General features: G+C 34.7%; 1 protein-coding gene across 7 annotated transcripts in view; it reads right to left on the bottom strand.

Moving 5' to 3' along the window:
• The window catches only part of LOC123261118 (homeodomain-interacting protein kinase 2-like), a 229311-nt gene that overhangs the window by 94385 nt on the left and 112507 nt on the right, over positions 1–22419 (bottom strand). For 5 of the 7 annotated variants that reach the window (XM_044722614.1, XM_044722618.1, XM_044722612.1 and 2 more), the window contains exons 5-8: positions 20101–20319; positions 19300–19890; positions 18709–19209; positions 468–614 (exon numbers count right to left, since the gene is read on the bottom strand). In XM_044722614.1, coding sequence (XP_044578549.1) covers positions 468–614; positions 18709–19209; positions 19300–19890; positions 20101–20319 — 1458 coding nt within the window. The remainder of the gene's footprint in view (positions 1–467; positions 615–18708; positions 19210–19299; positions 19891–20100; positions 20320–22419) is intronic. The other 2 variants (XM_044722613.1, XM_044722617.1) reach the window with 2 other exon arrangements.

Below are 22419 nucleotides of genomic sequence, written 5' to 3'. Positions count from 1 at the left end.
TTCGATAGTACAAATTTCTATACTTATAATAATAATATTTGTAAAAATGAAAAAAACTCATATGAGATAAATTCCAACAGTACTGCTGTAAGTCATTATTTAAACATTTTCAAACCTAACCCAATTCTTAACTGTCATAATCTACACAAAAATTTTTAACTAATCAAGCTACAAAAGGAATTTGTATTTATGTTAATAACAATAATATACCAAAAAAATAATCTGCAATAAAATATAATTAATATTTAATTCAAGACAACTAATCATCTATGAACCATAGCAATATAGACACTCGATATCCGAATCCATGTGGATCGTAATAATCACGATCCACTAGATTGGGCATATGCGTATCTAAAGTATAGTCATGCGGGGATCGTGATCATCACTAAACTGTATCGTGGTAATAGCAATACTTTTTTCTCCGTGTAGATATATTCATTAAAAGTAATTACTACTGTACTTACCGTAAGGAGCATTTGTCGTCCAGTTTCTACCATAGATACTGGGACTGCCGTATACTGCTGCTGCGCAGCTGCAGTAGCTGCAGCAACTGCTTGTTGAGAAATAATCGACGGTTGAATTTGTAATGGCGCTTGTTGCGTTTGTGGCGGCTAGTATCATAAAAATAGTCTGATAATAAACATGTACCTTATTGAAACTTAAAAAAAAAAAAATTAGTAGTAGATGGACATCTCAAACACTTGCCGATATCAAATTTGATATTTAAAATGAAAATTGCTTGATTTCCTGCTTAACCAGTTCAATGCTATTTTTCAATACATTTTTCATATACACAAACATAAATAAATTTAAGCTTATACAGTATTTTATTTTGCAACTAAAAATTAGAACGAGAAAAAAAAACTGTTAGAAAACTTGATCAAATCAATTTTTATATTTTGTTCACTACGAGGAATCAAGAGGCGGTTCGTTCGCTACAAAATATTTGATACGCTTCACTTGGAAGCCTCTTTATTATTATGATTATTAACAGTCAATATTTGTTTGCTTTTCTTTGAGTTAACAGCTCTTTATTTTTCCTCTTACAATTATTTTATTTTTCTCACGTATAACTTAATATTATAAATCTAGATTGAGTTATTAGAGCTATAAAGACTTAAGGAAGATTAATTAAAGTTTATATCAAAAGTGTGTTATTATTTAATAGTTTATCTATACTAATATTATAAAGAGGAAAGATTTGATTGTTTGTTTGCATTGAATACGCTCCGAAACTACAGAACCAATTTGAAAAATTCTTTCACTGTTGGGAAGCTACACTATCCCCGGGTGACATAGGCTATCTTATATTATGAAAAATTTCGAAATTTTTATTAAATACCTGTGCGAAGCCGGGGCGGACTGCTAGTATTAAATAAAGTGAATAAACTAACAAAAACTAAAGATCGTTTGATCTTGTGAACCACCTTCGCAATTTCTTGCTATTTTCAAGCGCAAAAACTCGAAAATCCATCTAATAATTAGTCACTCAAAAAACTACTTTATTTTAGTATTTGAACTGTACTATTTCTGACATAAAAAAACATTCGCGATGTGATTTACGGTGCTCGATGACAAGTTCGTTGAGCTGCGTGCGACACTTTTTTTTGGAATAAGAATGACAAAGTTTCAAATTTAATTACTACAGTGACCCAAAACTTATTTACATAATTTTTTCGAAGATATCATTTCTAAAATTATTCAAAATCTACCAGGCTGAATCAATTAAAATTTTCAATTAACGTCAATCCAAATAGATTTCTCCCACTTTAACCGTCGCACATTATCGCCCTCTTGCGCCTAGACCAGCGTATTATTGCACATTAAATATTAAAAAAATTAATTAAAAATTGAGTTTAAGTTAAAAAAATTAACATTTATATTTAAAAAATTCTAAAAAAATCAGTGAATTTTTTGATTACAAATTTATTACTATTTTTTACAATTTATTACTATTTATTACAATTATTTATTATAAAAAATTATAATAAGCTTACCAAAAATAAACAAAGCCGCCATGTTTATTTCCATATTTATTTTTCAATAATTAATATAAAATTAACAAAAGGTTTAAAAAAGAAACCACATAGTAAGCATCAAGTAGTTCTAAATGTAATATTTATTAAAACTTTTCTTTTCTTGATAATTACTAAAATAGATTTTTAATTTGGAGAAAACTATGCACTCTAATTAGTCGTACACCAGCACTGTATAAATATTCGACAGTCTTACGGGTGCATCTGGGGCACTCGTGACGTCACAAAAATTCTTACTCAGGACGCGGCAAAATTTGAATGAGTAAAATATATTCAGGCGCTTAATTTATAATTATAATTGACATAATATAACATTAAATAATTTATTATTTATTAACTACAAAGCACATGCATTTCTCTATCATTTATAGGATAAATTTTATTATTATTAATATTATAAATATTTCTTGAAATTTGTAGTTTTTTTAACATAATAAATGCGACGATTATTATCCAAGATCAAATATTAAAGTTAAAAAGTTTTTTCATTATTGGTATTACTTACATAAGCTTTCAAGCTCAAAAACACAACTCTTATGATTATTATAGCTCGTAAAAAGATATGAAAAAATAATTTATGATCAAATTTTACAATAGCTCACCCCACAGGAGGTTGCGGGGGTGTTAACAATGAAAATATTCAATTTTCAAACTATAGTTCCTACGGGCTCCCAATATAATTAGAATCTTTTATATGTGATGCAGAAATGATCTAAGTGCGGATTTTACAACAACTCACCCCTAATGATTGCGGGGGTGGGTGTTAGAATGTTAAATTTCCATTTCCAAACTGTAACTTCTACAGACTCGAAATTTGGTAAGAATCTTTTATGTCATGTAGAGATCATCTCAAAATGGATTTTAATAAATTCTATTTCCGATAGAGATTGCGTGGGTGCGTGTTAAAATATTAAATTTCTATTTCCAAACTGTAACTTCTGCAAATTTGGTAGTAATCTTAGTTTATGATGTCAAATTCAGATAAGGATTGATTTTATCAAATTCCAACTCTAAACTGGATTGCGAGAGCGTTAACAATGAAAAATTCTTGCTTCCAAACAATAGTTTCTATGGACTCAGCGTTTTGTAGGAATCTTTTTAACTTCCCGCTAAGAAAATTGAAAATTTTCAAAAGTTGGGAAGTTATTGGTTTTACCTAGTTTTCCGAAAATCATGTTTTCAACGGATGTTGACGTTTTAAAGTACCAGGAAGCTTCCCCGAATGTTTCCGTGATGATCCCCGTACGCGCGCGCGCGCGCGTGTGTGTGTGTGTGTGTGTGTGTGTGTGTGTGTGTGCGGCCGTATGTAAACCTCTCATAACTTTTGAACGGCTTGACCGATTTCAGCGCGGTTGGCATCATTCGAAAGGGCTAGACTAAACTTAGATTTTGACTATAATTTGGACCGATTCGAACCAGTAGATTTTGAGAAATCTCAAAAAAACTGCAAAAAAACATTTTTCAAGTTTTTTTGGAATAACTTTTAACGGTTTTACCGATCGATTCCAAAAACTAATCAGCTCTTAACATAAAAAAAACACGTCGATTGCCGCCAGCCCGGTCGAAATCGGTTAATTCGCTCGTGACTTATCGTTAACGAAAAAAAAAGAAAAAATCGTTTTTTGGGAATTACTTCGAAATTCCTTGTTCGCCCGGGAAAAAAAGATCAGATCTGATCAGATATGAACAGGTATGAGTCTTCAGGTCTGATCAGATATGAAAAATGACCGGGTCTGATCAGACCTGGCCAGGCATGTTCATGTCTGATCATATCTGTTCATATCTGACTCGATCAGGTCCATAAAAGAAAAAAAAAAAGATTGGTGCCGACGGGAATTCGAATCATATACGTTGCGCTCTTCAGACTGATACTTTACCTGTTGACCCAATGACTTATCTTAACCCTAGTGTACCTTTCAAACTACTTCAAGTAATTTAAATTTTATACATGACTTATCCTTATAGTTAACGAAGTTCTATACTTAATTTATTAATTATTAATAATTAATTATACACAGTGAAAAATTTCGCGTCATTGCGTCAAAAAATTTTGTGTTAAAAATTCTTATGTTAAATATTTAACACTTTTTTGTGTTGATTTAATAGAATAAATGTTAAAGTTACACATAAAAGTGTTAAATATTTAACACAAAAATTTTTAACACTAAGATTTTTGACGCAAAATTTTTTACTGTGTATATTAAAGTGATTTATTTGGGACGGCTATGTATTTTTTTCGCTCCATCATATGGTTCTATGTAAAGTAAAAAAAAAATTTCTTCAAGGTTTATTCCGTAATTATAACTTTATTGTTTTCCTTTAAAATTGAAGTTTTTTTAATTAAAATATGGCACGCCGTTTTACTATTTAATCAGGTAATATTTTTGCAGAAAATAAAAAAAAGAAATTTATTTTTAAAATTTGAAAAAAAATTTTTTGAGTGAATTTTTTTTATGTACTGACATAATAAAAATATAATTATTTTATGTACCGACATAAAATTAAATGCTTATGCATAGGGAGAGATACAAAAATACACGAAATATAATTATGTTACGACATAATTATAATGATTAGGAATTATCCTTTTGAAATAATAAAAACATTTTTATTATCTTGTGACATAATTATAATGAATACAATTCAATTATGTTGAAAGATAAAATAAATTTTTTTCATTTTGAATAACATAATAAAAAATATTAAAATGATGTATCTGCATAAAAAAAATGGATTAATTTTATTTAAAACAGTTTAAAAATCTTTGCAAAATTTTTATTATGGTTGATCATAATAAAAATTCATAGAATTTAGTAAAAAGTGAAATGATAATGAATACTTCAAAAAAATTTATGACACAAAATAACTAAAATTCAGACAATTTTTATTATGTCCCACCATAATTAATTATACCGATAACGAATTTTAATTATCTAGTAACATAAATTTAATTTAAATTTTTCATCCTAAAATTAAATAAAATAATAATGATAAATAAAAATGATCTTGTAATATAATGATATTAAGCAATTGATATTATCTCAATAATAATGTTAATTCAAACGTTTCCATTATGTACATAATTTTAATTCAAACATTTCCATTATGTACATAATTTTAATTCCAACATTTCCATTATGTACATAATTTTAATTGTAACATTTTTATTATGTACATAATAGTAATTCAGAATTACTATTATGTACATAATTATAATTCTGAATTACTATTATGTACATAATTTTAATTCTGAATTACTATTATGTACATAATTTTAATTCTGAATTATTATTATGTACATAATTTTAATTCTGAATTATTATTATGTACATAATTTTAAAGGAGTCAGAATTCGTCCGATGAGGCATGGGGCACGAGTCTATGCATACACTATACCTGTGCAGATATTTCATACGCACGGGGCACAAGTACGAGCACGGATACAGTGTATGATAGATCCGTGCCCCGTGCCTCATCGGACGAATTCTCACACTTTAATTTTAATTATAACATTTTTATTATGTACATAATTTTAATTCAGAATTTTCATTATGTACATAATTTTTATTCCGAATTTCTATTATGTAGATAATTTTAATTATAAAATTTTTATTATGTACATAATCATAATTCTGAATTACTATTATGTACATAATTTTAATTCTGAATTACTATTATGTACATAATTTTAATTCTGAATTATTATTATGTACATAATTTTAATTCTGAATTATTATTATGTACATAATTTTAAAGGAGTCAGAATTCGTCCGATGAGGCATGGGGCACGAGTCTATGCATACACTACACCCGTGCAGATATTTCATACGCACGGGGCACAAGTACGAGCACGGATACAGTGTAGGATAGATCCGTGCCCCGTGCCTCATCGGACGAATTCTCACACTTTAATTTTAATTATAACATTTTTATTATGTACATAATTTTAATTATAACATTTTTATTATGTACATAATTTTAATTCAGAATTTTCATTATGTACATAATTTTTATTCCGAATTTCTATTATGTACATAATTTTAATTATAAAATTTTTATTATGTACATAATTATAATTCTGAATTACTATTATGTACATAATTTTAATTCTGAATTACTATTATGTACATAATTTTAATTCTGAATTATTATTATGTACATAATTTTAATTCTGAATTATTATTATGTACATAATTTTAATTCTGAATTATTATTATGTACATAATTTTAATTCTGAATTACTATTATGTAAATAATTTTAATTCTTATTTGTATTAAATTTCAGATTAAAATAAATTAAAATGTTATAAATAATTACTCCAAAAATATAAATCTACAGGAGCCAATTTAATTTATGTCACTACATAAAAAAAATTGTTAGTTAAAATTATGTCCTCATATAATTATTAAACTCTTATTTTTAATTATCATGACACTTAATAAAAATATTCTTTTTGTCATCAGCTCAACTCAGAATTTTAATTCTTTGATATATTGTTATGTCTCGACATAATAATTATTCCTTAAAAAATATAAGCATAAACATAAAATTAATTTATTATATTTGATTATGTTTTAACATAAAATGTGCATTTTTCCTTTTAGTTGTTAATTTTAAGATCATTTTTTTCCTTCTATTTAATAGTAAAACGGCGTGCCATATTAAAACGTATAGGAAATGAAGAATTATTTTTGTGTTCTACAATTTAGCAGCCTTTGACACTATACTGCAATGGACCAAGGCGTAGCTTAAGATGATAACAGACACCTTGAAAGGACTTATCGCCTATCGATATCAACTGATATATTTTGGTATTTTCATGCTATCAAACTCAAACTTTTACTAAATAATCTTATTTTTCGCGTATTCAATGGAACACAGTAAAAAATTTTATGTCATTGCGTCAAAATTCATCGTTAAAAATCATCGTTTTAGCATGGAAAATTAAAAAGTTCATGCTTATATAAGCCGAAATTTTTATAAAAGTTGTACATTTAAAATTTATAAGGGGATAGAAACTGATACGTCATACGGAACAAATTAATTTTAAAAATAGAACTGCAGTCTATAGTTCGATAAAATTTTTCTTCCAGACTTAAAATATCATTTAAGAGGGCAAATCATGCATGAACAGTTCTTGTCAGCTGATATATGGAGTTTTAATTCTTATCTATTTTAGGCTAGATCAGACATGAACAGGCATGGACAGGTCTGATCAGGTCTGAGCATATTTAATGCTTCAGACATGAACAGGCTTGATCAGATCTGATCAAAATCAGATTAAAAAGAATCAGATTAAAAAGATTAAAATGAATGCATTTTCAAATTTTTTTTTTCGAGTGGATTTGTTCAGGAGATATCGCTGTCGAAAAATTTGGAAAAAAATTTTTTTACATAGCTCCGGAATTTTCGTTTGAATCGTTTTTGATGTAATGAAATTACAATGATCATTCATCATTCATCACTCATGAGAGCTTGAAAAAATATTTGATTTTAAAAAATTCAAAAATGTATTTTATCGACATTACTTTAAAACATTACATCGACATGATTCGCAGGCGAAAATAATTTTATGTGCTTAACACCCTGCGTCGAATGTTGCAAACCCCGTCAAAAACGATTGATTCGATCGGAAGATATCGCAATTCAAAATTTTCAAAAAAGTACGTTCTTAACAATTACCACACTGATAGAAGAATTTATTAACTATTAATAATTTCATTTATTTGATGAAGACAATTATTTAACTTATTAAAATTTAATAAATTTTTTCAACATTTAATAAATATTTATTTGGGAAGAAAGTACATTTATTAATAGTTAATAAATATTTTGTTGAGTAAATTTGTTTCGCTTGCAGAGTCATGTGATATGAAGATTACTTATAAACAAAAATCACCTTTATAAATTATTTGCATTAATTATATTACATTATAATAACGTTTATTGTAAAATACCAAATTCTATCACAACTCATAATTATCTTTTATATTTTTGAATATTAAAAATGTTGATATATTTAGTGAATTGAATTATTATCATATACTCCAACTATAGAGTTATCAAAAGTGTTACAAAAAAATTGCGATTTTTGCTTTTTATTTTGAATAAATATTTTTTAACAGTTAACAAATATTCATTAACCATTAATAAATAATTTGTAACAGGGTAAATTACCCTTAATCGATAAGTCGCCAGAGATCGATAACTTTTCGACTAGCATTTGAGCGCATCGATCTTCGGGCCTAGAGAGAGAGCAGGAGGGGGTATTTTTGGGGTCGTTATATAGACGAGCCATGCGTGGTGTCCGGAGAAGTAGTAAAGTGTTGGAACGAGTAACATCAAGAAGTCCAAAGAAGGAAGCGAGTATCAACCATAGAGTTTCTTCAACCAAATTTACACCAGGTATTGGACTTTGGTAATGATGAGCCTTGGGGCCATATACCCGGCTCATCAAACACACTACTTCTCATTTTATTTATTCAAGTTTGGATAATTCAATTGTTTAATAATTTTGCTTAATAATAATTAATTATTTTAATCAATTTAATTTGTTAGCTTGTGAACAATTCCTTCTGGGGATTTTACACCCGAGGAATGTTCTAGACCTCCTGGGTTTAGGTCGTGAGTATCTAAATTGTTAATTCAGCTGGTTAATAATTATTAACATCTTAAGATTGGCTAAATTAAATTCATCTTTTGATTAATCAAATTTAATTAATTTCTGAACATCGAGAATTATTCCAATCAGCAACTCACGACTGGTCAAGCTTCGGTACCCGAGGTCGAGCTTAGTACGCTGTAACGAACAACGGAGTCCATTTTGAGCGCGCAAATTCTTTGAGAATTTTGTGACGCAGTAAATTTACAATATTAATAACTGGACTATTATTATAAATTATAACAATTGAATTATCATTTATTAATATTATTTGTTACAAAAAAGTATTATTTATTTAATATAATTTATTGAGAATTGGCTACTGAACTTCGATGCAATTGAGATCGAATTAACCGTGGATAATTTTTCGTGAATTTATTTTATATTGAGACAAATTGTTTTATTAATTATTTATAAATCGAAAAATTCCACGTGGTCATTAATACATTGAACTATCGAAGACTAAAATTATTATTTTATTGGAATTATTTATAAAAACTATTTGTCAGTGTGGATTACGTCCGAGTAAAAATTTAGTTAATTTTATAAAGAACGTTCTTCGAAAGAATTTAAGTTAATGCGCAGAGTTAAGCTCGTGTTAAATTTGGAATAAAAGAAGCGTCGGTTTTAAGCCGGAAATTTTAAGAAGTAAATTTATTAATCGTGAGGATAATTCATGAGTTTTATTGTAAGCTAATGACTGAACAATTTTAGTGAAAATTAACGTTGTAAATTTTGGAGTTAATTTTGTAAAATTTTAATTAGTCAAAAGTAAAGTAGAGTCAGTGTGTGTGGAGAAGAGTGGGTTGTGAGTGGGTGAGTGCTACCAGCGTTCCTTCGCATACGATTAGTCTCTTTGCGAGGTGTTTCGCTGGCGTAGAAGCCGTTGTATAGACGCCAAGTGGGGTACAGCGGTAGTAAGGTAGAAACCACAGTATAGTCGCTCCATAAGAGGGTACTGTGGGATTAAGTAAATTTTTTTGTAAGCTCGCGGGAGGACATCGGTCTACGTTTAGTCACTGGGTCGACTACTTTCGTGAGCCGAATTAGAAGCCGTTGTATAGACGCCAAGTGGGGTACAGCGGTAGTAAGGTAGCAACCACAGTATAGTCGCTCCATAAGAGGGTACTGTGGGATTAAGTAAATTTTTTTGTAAGCTCACGGGAGGATATCGGTCTACGTTTAGTCACTGGGTCGACTACTTTCGTGAGCCGAGTTAACGAGCCTTTGCATACGATTAGTCTCTTTGCGGGGTGACAAAGCGGTAGCGTGGAGTTGAGGAGAGTAGTAATAAGTTGTAGCATTAAGTGAGTTAGTTGTAAGTGAGTGTGTGTAAGTGCAAGCGCACGAGTTGTTAAATTCTTTTGTTAATAAATTTTTGTACCGTTGTTAAATAAAAATTTATTCATTTTCAGAACCACCTTCCCCCAACTCTCTCTTCCCTGTAGATTAATAGAATCAGCTCTGGTATCCGGTTCCAGGAACCGAGAAAATAATCCTGGTGGCGCCCTGGTAAATCTTAGAGTCAATTGTTGAATATATTGTTGTTGTTAAATTTTACTAAGGGCCAAATGAGCGGGAATTAAAACACCCGTTACAAATTATTAACAATTAATAAATTGTACTTATTAACTGTTAATAAATATTTGTTAACTGTTAACAAATATTTACTAACATTTAATAAATATTTGTTAACTGTTAACAAATATTTACTAACACTAGAAAATCGAAGGCGCTTTGCGCGCTTCTGTCAAAATGGTTATTATCAACAGTTTAAGTAATCATTATTTTTACAAATTTTACTCATTTATATTTAACCGTTGCCATGGTAACTGTTGCCATAGTAACCGTTACCATGGTAATCGTTGCTAGGGTAACTGTTACCATGATAACCGTTGCTATGGTAACTGTTGCCATAGTAACCGATGCTATGATAACCGTTGCTATGGTAACTATTGCCATTGTAATGGTTGCCAAAGTGGTCACCATAGCAACGAAAAGCGACAACAATGAAAACGTCACATCAACTTTTTAATAAAGGATTTAATAAATATTTGTTAACTGTTAACAAATATTTACTAACATTTAATAAATCGTATTTAATAAATAGTAAATAATTTATTAACTGTTAATAAATATTGAGACACTGCAAAATGTCCCGATTTTATCAGCCTGGCGAACTACCACCCGAAATTTCCGTTACCGACACTAGCTAAATTAATGTGTAGCCCCCGTGACGTCACAAGACGACACGAGGAGGGGAAAATCAGCTACGAGCCTCAAAACCTGAGCATTGATCGACACTTCGATCTATCCCCCGGTGTCAACCACCACGTTAGATATTTCTTAGTCAATTTACTACTATACCACTATTACCACTATTAGGTGATTACTCACTAAAACTTACTATCAATTAATCTTATATTCCTTTTTTACTACTATTAGGTGACTATTCACCATAATTTACTACTAATTCACTCTTATATTTCTAATATTAAATAATATTCATTCTATTGTTACAAATATTCTATTTTGTTAAGTTACATTACCGAAATACCACAAGTTTATATTAAAAGTGCTTATTTTGTGTAATAAAGTTAAGTGTATTGTTATCACCGCTATACACTATTACTAAACTACCACTATTCACCTATCTATTTACTACGACTATCTATCTACAACCTGCCAAAGGGTCAATCAAAGACAAAGGGTCATCGTTGCAGTTAAAATTTGTAAGTAAGTAAAATAAATTAACTGGCACGCGTGAGAACTTCTGTCTCAAACTAATAAAATCATCTAAAGATTGACACATTCAGTAGTCACGGAGCGGAACATCCCAGAGCAGCGTATCCCATTTTATGAAATTTAAGTGATTATTTGCCTATCCGCGAGGACTTAGTGACTTAAATAATTAAATTTTTAAATAAAGAAAAATTTAGTGTTTCAATATTTATTAAATCCTATGATGTTAAAAAATCATTTATTACAGCAATTAATAAAGCTTATTAAATATAAACAAATCGTACTATCAATGCAGTTTTTCGAGCTATAATAATTATAAGAGTTGTGTTTTTGAGCTCGAAAGCTTAAAACTTTGGAATAGATAATTTTTCGAGCGTTTTGAACTAGTACATAGCGGGAAATTCCAGGGATGGCCTTTAGGTTTAACCGTTTTTCCAGATTTTTTCACATGATAAATACGCCGATTATTGTTTATGAGACAAATATTTAATTTAAAAAAAAAAAAAAATGTATGGGACATTCCATGCCACATCGTACAGTTTAAAAAATTTGTTTTTGATTTTCGTAATTTTAGAATATTTTTTAGTATCCATCAAACAATTTCTTTAGATAAATTTTGAGATTTTTTTATCGCCGATTTAAGAGATATTAAATTATGTAAAGAACAATAAGAATTTTGAAAAGAAATGTTCGGATTTGAACCATTTTTGTAGAAGTTATGAGCGAAAAACCAAAAGAGAATAAGGTTTTTTATTCGTCAAAATTCGATATCTTTTGAACTGGTGATAAAAGAAATCTCAAAATTTATCGGAAAATTTTTTTGATGGATACTAAATAATATCCACAAATTACGAAATAAAAAAAAAAACTTTTTTTGAGTTGTACAATTTGGTATGGAATGCCTCATACATTGCTTATATAAGTAATACTAATAATGAAAAAAATTTTTAATTTTAATATTTGATCTTGGATAATAATCGTCGCATTTATTATGATAAAAAAACTAAAAATTTCAAGAAATATTTATAATATTAATAATAATAAAATTTATCCTATAAATGATAGAGAAATGCATGTGCTTTGTAGTTAATAAATAATAAATTATTTAATGTTATATTATGTCAATTATAATTATAAATTAAGCGCCTGAATATATTTTACTCATTCAAATTTTGCCGCATCCTGAGTAAGAATTTTTGTGACGTCACGAGTGCCCCAGTTGCACCCGTAAGACTGTCGAATATTTATACGGTGCTGGTGTACGACTAATTAGAGTGAATAATTTCTCCAAATTAAAAATCTATTTTAGTAATTATCAAGAAAAGAAAAGTTTTAATAAATATTACATTTAGAACTACTTGGTGCTTACTATGTGGTTTCTTTTTTAAACCTTTTGTTAATTTTATATTAATTATTGAAAAATAAATATGGAAATAAACATGGCGGCTTTGTTTATTTTTGGTAAGCTTATTATAATTTTTCATAATAAATAATTGTAATAAATAGTAATAAATTGTAAAAAATAGTAATAAATTTGTAATCAAAAAATTCACTGATTTTTTTAGAATTTTTTAAATATAAATGTTAATTTTTTTTAACTTAAACTCAATTTTTAATTAATTTTTTTAATAGTTAATGTGCAATAATACGCTGGTCTAGGCGCAAGAGGGCGATAGTGTGCGACGGTTAAAGTGGGAGAAATCTATTTGGATTGACGTTAATATTAAGTTATCTAATCCTGTTTGCGCGCGCGTTTGCACGCACACACACACACACACACACACACACACACACACACACACACACACACTCGGGGCAGAAGAGATACTGCTACCGGGCGCGTCTCCCCGAGCGGATGGGAGAACGCTCGCTGTCCTTGGATGACACTTAATCTCTTAGTTGATGAGGTACAGCGGGTAGGAGCCAAGCAAAATAACCAAACAAAATACGCTCCCGTGGACAAAACTCTCCTTTAATGGGTTGGTCACACTAACTGACCTAACAAGACGATCGTTCTCTGCTGTGACCCACTGGGAGTGACCGGAACCTGTATCGTAGTTTCCGACGATGCAGGCCACGGCTGATGTGAGCTTGCTCTACCGAGGTGTAAGTTGCAGCAGTGGATCAGGAGCCAGACACTTCGGGCCTTGATCAGGAAGTACGCAGTGAGTGTTAGAGATCGAAATCTTCACCGCTCCGAGCGAGTCTAGTCCGTCCGTGTATTCCGGGACTGGCTAAGTGTCGGCTAGGCCTCAGGGAACTGGGGTAGGAGTACTATCTCCGAGGGTACACCCGTTCCTAGTTATGGCAACCCGCTCCACTCCGTACGATGCGCTGGTAAATTAAAAAGTATGAGTAATGCACAGGAAACAAACAAGAGTGAAAACGGGCCTCATGCCCAGCAAGACGCACTGCTACTTAGTGCAAAGATGAAGAGGACAGATGCGCTGGCACATCTGGAGAAGCTAGTCAGTGGACTGCAGGACTTTCTCCAAACCAAGCAAAATGTCCACAAGGAGATCAAGTCGAAGTCGACGAACATCTGCAGTGCCCTGAGAAGGTTCAAAAAACTGGACCAAGAATGGCAGGAGATCCAACAACAACACGGTAATATCGTGATGAAGACGAGTGTGACAGCGGTTTCACCAGCAAAAGCCGACACGTTTGTCGAGGAGATGGACACAGGTGGCGAGGGTGACGTCGAGTCAGTTGTCGAAGACGGAGAGGAAACTGGAACTGATATCAGGCCCGGGAAAAGGAAAGAACGAAATTCCCAGACTCAATGACCAGCCGTACTAAGAAGAAGAAGGACCTTAAACCAAGTCCCCCGAAAAACGCGGTAACACAGAACGGCGGAAAAAAGGAGGTGAATGAATGGCAAAAAGTCCAGTCAAGGAAGTCCAAGAGAGAGCAAGCAGTAAAAAAGCTCCAGAAGCAACCGCCGAAGGAGTCCAGGCCAGAGCCTAATCGGAAAGAACCGCGCAAACGGATCAGGCCGGACGCACTGATCATCCGCCCCGCAGAGACGGCAAAGTATGCTGAAATTCTGAAGCGAATAAAGCAGGACGTCCCTGACGAACAGGTCCGTACTACAGTGGATAAGATCCAAAGAACTAGGACCGGGAGCTTGCTGATTACGCTTTCGAGGAAGAGCGCTGACCGAGGCCAAGCCTTACAGAAGACCATCGCGGACATCCTCCAAGAAGACGCAAAGGTAATCTGCAAAGGGCCACAGGAAGACGTCGAAATCCGAGATCTTGACGGTACCACAACCAAGGAGGATATTCAGGCTGCCTTGCAAACGGAAATCGGAGAAACCTGCGAGATACCACTAGGGACAATTAAGATTCATAAGGCCTACAGAGGTACTCAGACAGCTGTTGTGACACTACCAGCAGCTGCAGCGCGGAAGATATTGACAGGAAGCGGTAAAGTCCGGATCGGCTGGGCCAACTGCCGAATCCGAGCTACGAGGAGACCAATCCAATGTTTCAAGTGCTGGCACTTTGGACATCTTGGATCCCAGTGCAAGAGCAATGTGGATCGGTCTAAGCTATGTATTAGGTGCGGACAAGAGGGACACAAGATTGCTGAATGCAAAAACCCAGCGAAATGTGTATTATGCCCGGATCAAAGTGCGGAGAACTCGGCTCATCATGCCGGCGCATCCAGGTGCCCAGTATTTAAAGAGGCACTCCAGAAGATAACAAACAAACAGACATGACGTTATTGCAGCTAAACCTAAACCATTGCGAAGCTGCACATGATCTGCTTATGCAAACAGCAAGAGAACTAGAGTTAGACTTAGTAATGATAGCAGAGCCATACAGATACCTGAATACCCAGCCTTGGGAATCTGACAGCACCACCAAGGCTGTCATCTGGTCTTGTGGTAAGCATCCCTTCCAGAGTGTAGTTAACAATGATAATGCCGGCTTTGTAGCAGCAACAGTAAACGGCATCCGTTTCTACAGCTGTTATGCACCACCTAGCCTATCCATTGTTGAATTCACTGAATTCTTGGACAAACTGACCGAGGACGCCAAGCAGCACTATCCGGTCGCGATTGCCGGTGACTTCAACTCCTGGGCAGTGGACTGGGGCAGCAAGCAGACAAATGCGCGAGGAAAAGCACTCCTAGAAGCTTTCTCTACACTAGATGTAGTCCAGCTCAACAGTGGTGATACGCCAACCTATACTAAAGGAGAAGCAAGCTCTATCGTAGATCTCACTTTCGTCAGCAGCAGCCTCATCAGTGGGAAATACGACTGGAAGGTGATGGATATCTACACAGCCAGTGACCACAAGGCAATTCTCTGGGAAATATCACATGACCGGAATACAAGAAGACCAATCAAGTCATTCAATACCATTGGATGGAAAGTGAAGCCTTTTGACACAAGCACATCGGTAATAGCCCTTAATAGTGAACCGATTACTACTGGATCCGCAGAAGAAATGACCAAGGACCTGATGAAAAGAGTTGTCCAGGCCTGTGACGCCAGTATGGTCCGGAAACACAGCATAAGCCAACGCCCGGCAGTGCACTGGTGGAACGACCACATCAGTGTTCTTCGGAAAGAGTGTCTAAAGAAAAGAAGAATATCCCAGCGTGGCTATCGACGACCTAACTCTGCGGAGCTGGTCGCAGAATACAAAAAAGCCCGTCGATCATTGAACAAAGCTATCAAGGATAGTAAGAGACAATGCTGGAAAGAGCTCATCAACGAGGTGGATAAAGACGTGTGGGGTAGGCCTTATAAGGTGGTTATGACCCACCTAAAAAAACAACAAATGCCATCACCTACGTGTCCTCAATTTCTCCAGAAAATCGTCACTGCACTATTCCCACAGCAACGCAACTTCGATTACCAGTTCGCGCCAGGCGAACTGGATGACACTCCACCTGTGACTGAAGAAGAACTGCTGGAGGCCTGTAACCGTGTAGGGAATAATAAAGCGCCGGGATTGGACGGAATCCCTAATATAGCCTTGAAAACCATCATAAAGGCAGCTCCAACATTATTCCTAGACGTTTATAATTCATGCCTTAAGGAGGGGACTTTCCCGCATAAGTGGAAACAGCAACGATTGGTACTGTTACCTAAAGGGAAGAAACCACCGGATGAACCGTCATCTTACCGCCCACTTTGCATGCTAGATACAGCGGGTAAGATATTTGAACGCATAATTCACCAGAGAATTGAAGCAGTAGTCGACCCACTCCTGGCAGACAATCAGTATGGATTCCGGAAAGGACGATCAACCCTGGACGCAATCAAACTGGTTGTTGATACGGCCAAGGAAGCAATCGCAGGAACCAGATGGAAGGGTGGAACGAAAGAGTATTGCCTGGTGGCGACCCTAGACATCAGAAACGCATTCAACTCCGCCAATTGGGAATGCATCATGCAGGCCCTCCAAGAGAAGAATGTACCAGAATACCTTCTTAAGATTGTAACAAGCTACTTCGAATATAGGGTCTTGAAGTATGACACGAAGAACGGTCCGAGGGAGTATGATATTACTGGAGGTGTACCGCAAGGTTCAGTCCTAGGCCCGCTCCTGTGGAATATTATGTATGACGGTCTATAAAGACTAACTCTGCCAAGAAACGTCAAACTCGTAGCATATGCAGATGACGTAGCTATAGTGATTGTTGCCAAACACCTTGACGAGATAAACCATATGTTCGATCTCACTTTTGAGCGCGTTGACCGGTGGATGGACGCAGTGAACCTGCAACTGGCGCAACACAAGACTGAGGCAGTGCTTATTACCAGCAGAAAAGTGGTAGAGACCATTAAGCTAAAAATCGGCGAACAAGAAATCACATCACAACCTTATATCCGATATTTGGGAGTGATGCTTGATGCCCGACTCAACTTCAAGCAGCAAGTGGAACATATCAGTGCCAAAGCGTCAGTAGTGAGGGCTAGTCTCGCACGACTGATGCCGAACGACGGAGGCCCAAAACAGAGCAGGAGGCTATTATTGTCATCAGTAGTCATATCGGTGCTCACTTACGGAATATCCATTTGGGCCGACGCATTAAAGACGCAAGAATCATGGAGAAAGGCTGGACCAGTATATCGACTGAGTGCCCTACGAGTAGCTAGTGCCTTCCGCACTATATCAGAAGAAGCAGTGTGCGTCATTGCTGGAACCCTACCTCTTAGAGTTCTAGCAGAGGAAAGGCGGACCCTTTACCAACGAAAAAGGTCAACTGCACTGAGCCCTGAAGAACTTAGAATTGAAGAACGGCAGAAGAGCATAGGCCGATGGCAACTACAATGGGATGCTGCAGAGAAGGGTAGGTGGACGCACCGTCTCATACCTCGGATCGACATTTGGCTTAACCGGAATCACGGTGAAGTCAATTACTATCTTACGCAGATGTTGTCGGGACATGGGTGTTTTCGAGAGTATCTACACCGCTTTAAGCACGATGACTCTTCGGAGTGACCGTCCTGCCCAGGAGCTGCTGAAGACGCGGAGCACGTCTTCTTTGTATGTCCTCGTTTCGATCCACAGCGTGAAGAACTGGAGAGGATCCTGAACCAGAGAATACAACCAGATTCACTAGTAGAAGCAATGTTGTCATCAAAAGCTGCCTGGAACGCTACCAACACGTTTGCAACAGAAGTCCTTAAAGACTTGCGTTCCACCGAAAGAAAAAGAGCAAATAGCAGAAGATAGAAGGAAGGTAGTTAACACCTTAGCCACCAGAAGGAAGAGCAGTAGCTAGATCCTCCCTTCACGAAGTAATGCCTGACGGCGGTTTCCATGAGGGATTAGAGGAAAGAAGGAAAAGGGGTTTAGGGTTTAGTGGGTAGGGGCGTTAGTGTCGAGTTTTAGTATGACGCTGCGCCGAGTCGCCACATATCCAGGCCAAACAGCTATGCCTAGAATCCGTAAAAAGGATTCCCCAAAAACACACACACACACATACCGTAGGAATAGTTAAAGCAGCTATCTGGGACTTCAAAGTGTAAAGATCTGATGTGAATTTAATTTTTTTGAATAGGGGTGAAACCAATAACTTCCCAATTTTTTAGAATCATTGATTTTTGTCGCGGAAAGTAAAAAAGTGTATTACTAAATACATACTACTCTTTTCAGCTTAGAGTGGCCTCTGGGTTCATCCGTTTTATTAATTTCTTTTTTTTTTTTTTTTCTAGTGATCGCACTTGATGTACTCTGGGTACTTTGTATTTAAGATGTAAAAAAAAATTCTATAAAATAATTGCGTAATGATTTTATACCTGCGTTACCACTACATGTTTTGTCGGACTCGCCATCGTCTGGTATCCAGGAGGTGGACATAAAATTCCTGGTACAAGTTGATGTGAAAAATCATGAACCCCACTTCGTCCATTATTAGACCCATTAGTTGATCCACTATATTGCGTGGCCCTTCGACTACTGTTACTGTATATCTGATACAAATTATCATATCCTGTTTGAGCACTCCGGTGCTCTCGAACTAATCGCTGTACTTGATTCGTGAGCTGATTGTTGAATGTAAGAGTAACTGCGCTACCATTTGTAGTTGGAACAAAATTTGCTACTAGAGAAGTTGGGGGTGGTTGAGGTGCTGAAGGAGGTTGATGATGAGTTGGGCTTGTTGTAAAATCACCTGCTCTTCTACAAACTTCCATCATTTGTACGGAAGCTTTCACGTTATTGCAGTGAGCATAATCTACCAAGTGTGCTAGTGTGACGAATGCATGATTTAATGCTTCACCGGGTGTTATACGCCGTTCCTAAAATTCGAACGTAGTTAAAATTACACTTCTAATATTGCTTAGCACAGAACTCAAACAAATATAGATATAGTAACAAATAGATATTACTACCTGGTCCATAGTTAGCATTCTTTTCAAAAGATCAATAAATTCTCGTCTATCAGCTTTTTCAGCAAGTAACTGACCCCCTTCCAGATCAGTCGGCACGTTAACTTGGCCAATATCGTCTAAACAATTGAAAATATATTTTCTTGCTTCTTTTGATTTTATTCCTGTTTCTGCTTCATGTTCTTCAGGAGTCTTTAATCGCCAAAAGGGATATGTACTATCCATATCTCTATAGAAGAATTTAGTAGTTTTACTAGCATTATTAAGCATATGTTCCGTTGGTAAGCCCTGAGTTTGGCTGATGTATCGAATTTGATCGTATTCAGAGCTTCCAGGATAGAGAGGCCAACCAAGAAATAGTTCAGCAACAACACAGCCGAGGGACCACATGTCTATCGCTTCGCAGAAAGGAAGACCAAGAATTATTTCTGGAGCACGATAGTATCGTGATTGCAAATAAGTATTGCATACTGCTTTTGAAACATGAGAGGCAGACCCAAAATCAATAACTTTCACACGATAAGGCTGGCGTACTGGATCCACCAACATTATATTTTCTGGTTTCAGATCCGCGTGAATTAAACCTAATTGCTGTAAAAATTGGTTAATGAAAAAACTGTATAAATAAAAAAGCGTTTCATATTCTGAAGGGTTAAAAATACATGGTATGTATGACAAAAAACAACGCGTTTATTTTCGGAGAGAAACTTTTTTTTTCGTAAAAAATTAGTTTTAACTGTAAAATATTTATTTTAGTCATTTATTCTCTTTTAGTTGCAACCCTTTACTTTATTTGCTTACCTTCAGTTTAAGCAACGCCGTAAGAACTTGTTGAAGAATAGGTCTTATGTACTTGAGTGGTAAGGGTGAAAATTTATTTTGCTTAAGAAAATCGTAAAGATTTTGTTCTAACATTTCAAATACTAAACAAGTATGAGATTTATGTTGAAAACATTCATAAGCACGTACAAAATTGAATTCATCAGCATTTTCTTGACTGAGACGTGACAAAATTGAGACCTGTTAAGAAAAAAAAAAAAAGCATACTTTCAATGATTATCAATATTAATCTTAATTTTCAAAATCTAAAAGAGAAAAAAACCGTGACAGAATTTCTATTTCAGTCAATCATATTATCGTTAGGTTTATATTCATATCATTTCAAACATCTTCGTATGTGGTGAGTGAGGAGAACAAAAATTCCAACGCACTGCAAGCTTGTGTGAGAAATACGCATGAGTATCAATGGTACCGTAAATACCTTTCTAATATTTTCATCCCCGATAAACAGACATTGAAAGTGCCGTAATTGAAGAAAGCATTCATTTCGAATTTCTATAAGTTCTTATATTTTTGCTATACGTCCCTGCTGCGCGCGCTATTATTATTATATTATTATTATTATTATTATTATTATTATTATTATTATTATATTATTATACTATTATTATATTATTATATATTTGAATTTTTCATTTTTTATTCGTTTAAACGAATAAATGTTCAACACATACATTTGTCAATATTTAATAATTTCTTTAAGAATACTTGAATCTTTCTCTCAACTATATTGTTTATACCAAAAATGAACTTAAAATACTCGTTTAAGGGGGGAAATACGTGTACAGGCTTAAAAAAATTTTTTTAACTTCCCGCTAAGAAAATCGAGTTTTCATCGGATCTCGACGTTTTGAGGTCTTAGAAAGCTTCCCTGACTATTCCCGCGATGGTGTCTGTATGCCTGTATGTATGTATGTATGTATTATGTATGTATGTATGTATGTATGTATGTATGTATGTATGTATCTATGTATGTATGTGTTTTTTTTTTTTTTTTTTTTTAACTTAAAGGGGGGGAATCCCTTTTACGGATTCCAGGCATAGCTGTTCGGCCTGGATGTGTGACGACTCGACGCAGCGTCATACTAAAACTCAACGCTAACGCCCCTACCCACTAAACCCTAAACCCCGTTTCTTCTTTCCTCTAATCTCTCATGGAAACCGCCGTCAGGCATTACTTCATGAGGGGAGGATCTAGCTACTGCTATTCCTTCTGGTGGCTAAGGTGTTATTTTTCCTTCCTTCTAGTTTCTGTCATTTGCCCTTTTTCTTTCAATGGAACGCAGCTCTGTAAGCACTTCGATGGTAAACGTGCTTGTGGCGTTCCAGGCAGCTTCGGATGACAGCATTTCTTCTACTATTGACTCTGGTGTGATTTTCTTGTTCAGGATCTTCTCAAACTCATCACGCTGTGGGTTAAAACGAGGGCACTCAAAGAAAACGTGCTCCGCATTTTCAGCAACTCTTGGGCAAGACGGACACTCTGGGGAATTATCGTGCTTAAAGCGATGACGGTACTCCCGGAAACGTCAATCCTTGGTATAAGTCGATGAGTCCATCTTCCCTTCTCCGCAGCATCCCATAGTTTTGCCATCTTGCTATACTATGTTGTCGCTCTTCAGTTCTCAGTTCTTCAGCGCTCAGTGTAGATGACCTCTTTCGGTGATATAGGTTCCGTCTTTCCTCAGCTAGGACTCTAAGAGGCAGAGTTCCAGAAATGACGCATACTGCCTCCTCGGATATTGTGCGGAAGATGTATATGTGTGTGTGTGTGTGTGTGTGTGTGTGTGTGTGTGTGTGTGTGTGTGTGTGTGTGTGTGTGTGTGTGTGTGTGTGTGTGTGTGTGTGTGTGTGTGTGTGTGTGTGTGTGTGCGTGTGGATGTATGTAAACTTCTCATAACTTTTGAATGGCTTGACCGATTTAATCGTGGTTGGTGCCATTCGAAAGGGCTTGACTAAACTTAGATTTTGAACATACTTTGGAACGATTTAAACCAGTAGATTTCGAAAAATCTCAAAAAAACTACAAAAAAAATTTTTTTCAAATGTGGTTTTCTTAAAATAACTTTTAAACAACTCGACCGATCAATTTCAAAAACTAATCAGCTCTTAACATAAAAAAACCACGTCGATCGCCACCAAGCTGGTCAAAATCGGTTGATACGTTCGTGAGATCGTTGACGAAAGAAAACCGAAAAAAGTGTTTTTTCGGAATTACTCCAAAATTTCTTGTTCTATCAATTTAAACTTGAAGATTCTTCATTAAGCTTAAAAAACTGC

The sequence above is a fragment of the Cotesia glomerata genome, linkage group LG3 (genome assembly GCF_020080835.1).
Source record: "Cotesia glomerata isolate CgM1 linkage group LG3, MPM_Cglom_v2.3, whole genome shotgun sequence".
NCBI classification, from domain to species: Eukaryota; Metazoa; Arthropoda; class Insecta; order Hymenoptera; family Braconidae; genus Cotesia; species Cotesia glomerata.
Note: the sequence above shows the minus strand (reverse complement) of the source record. Positions and strands in the feature narration are given on the sequence as shown.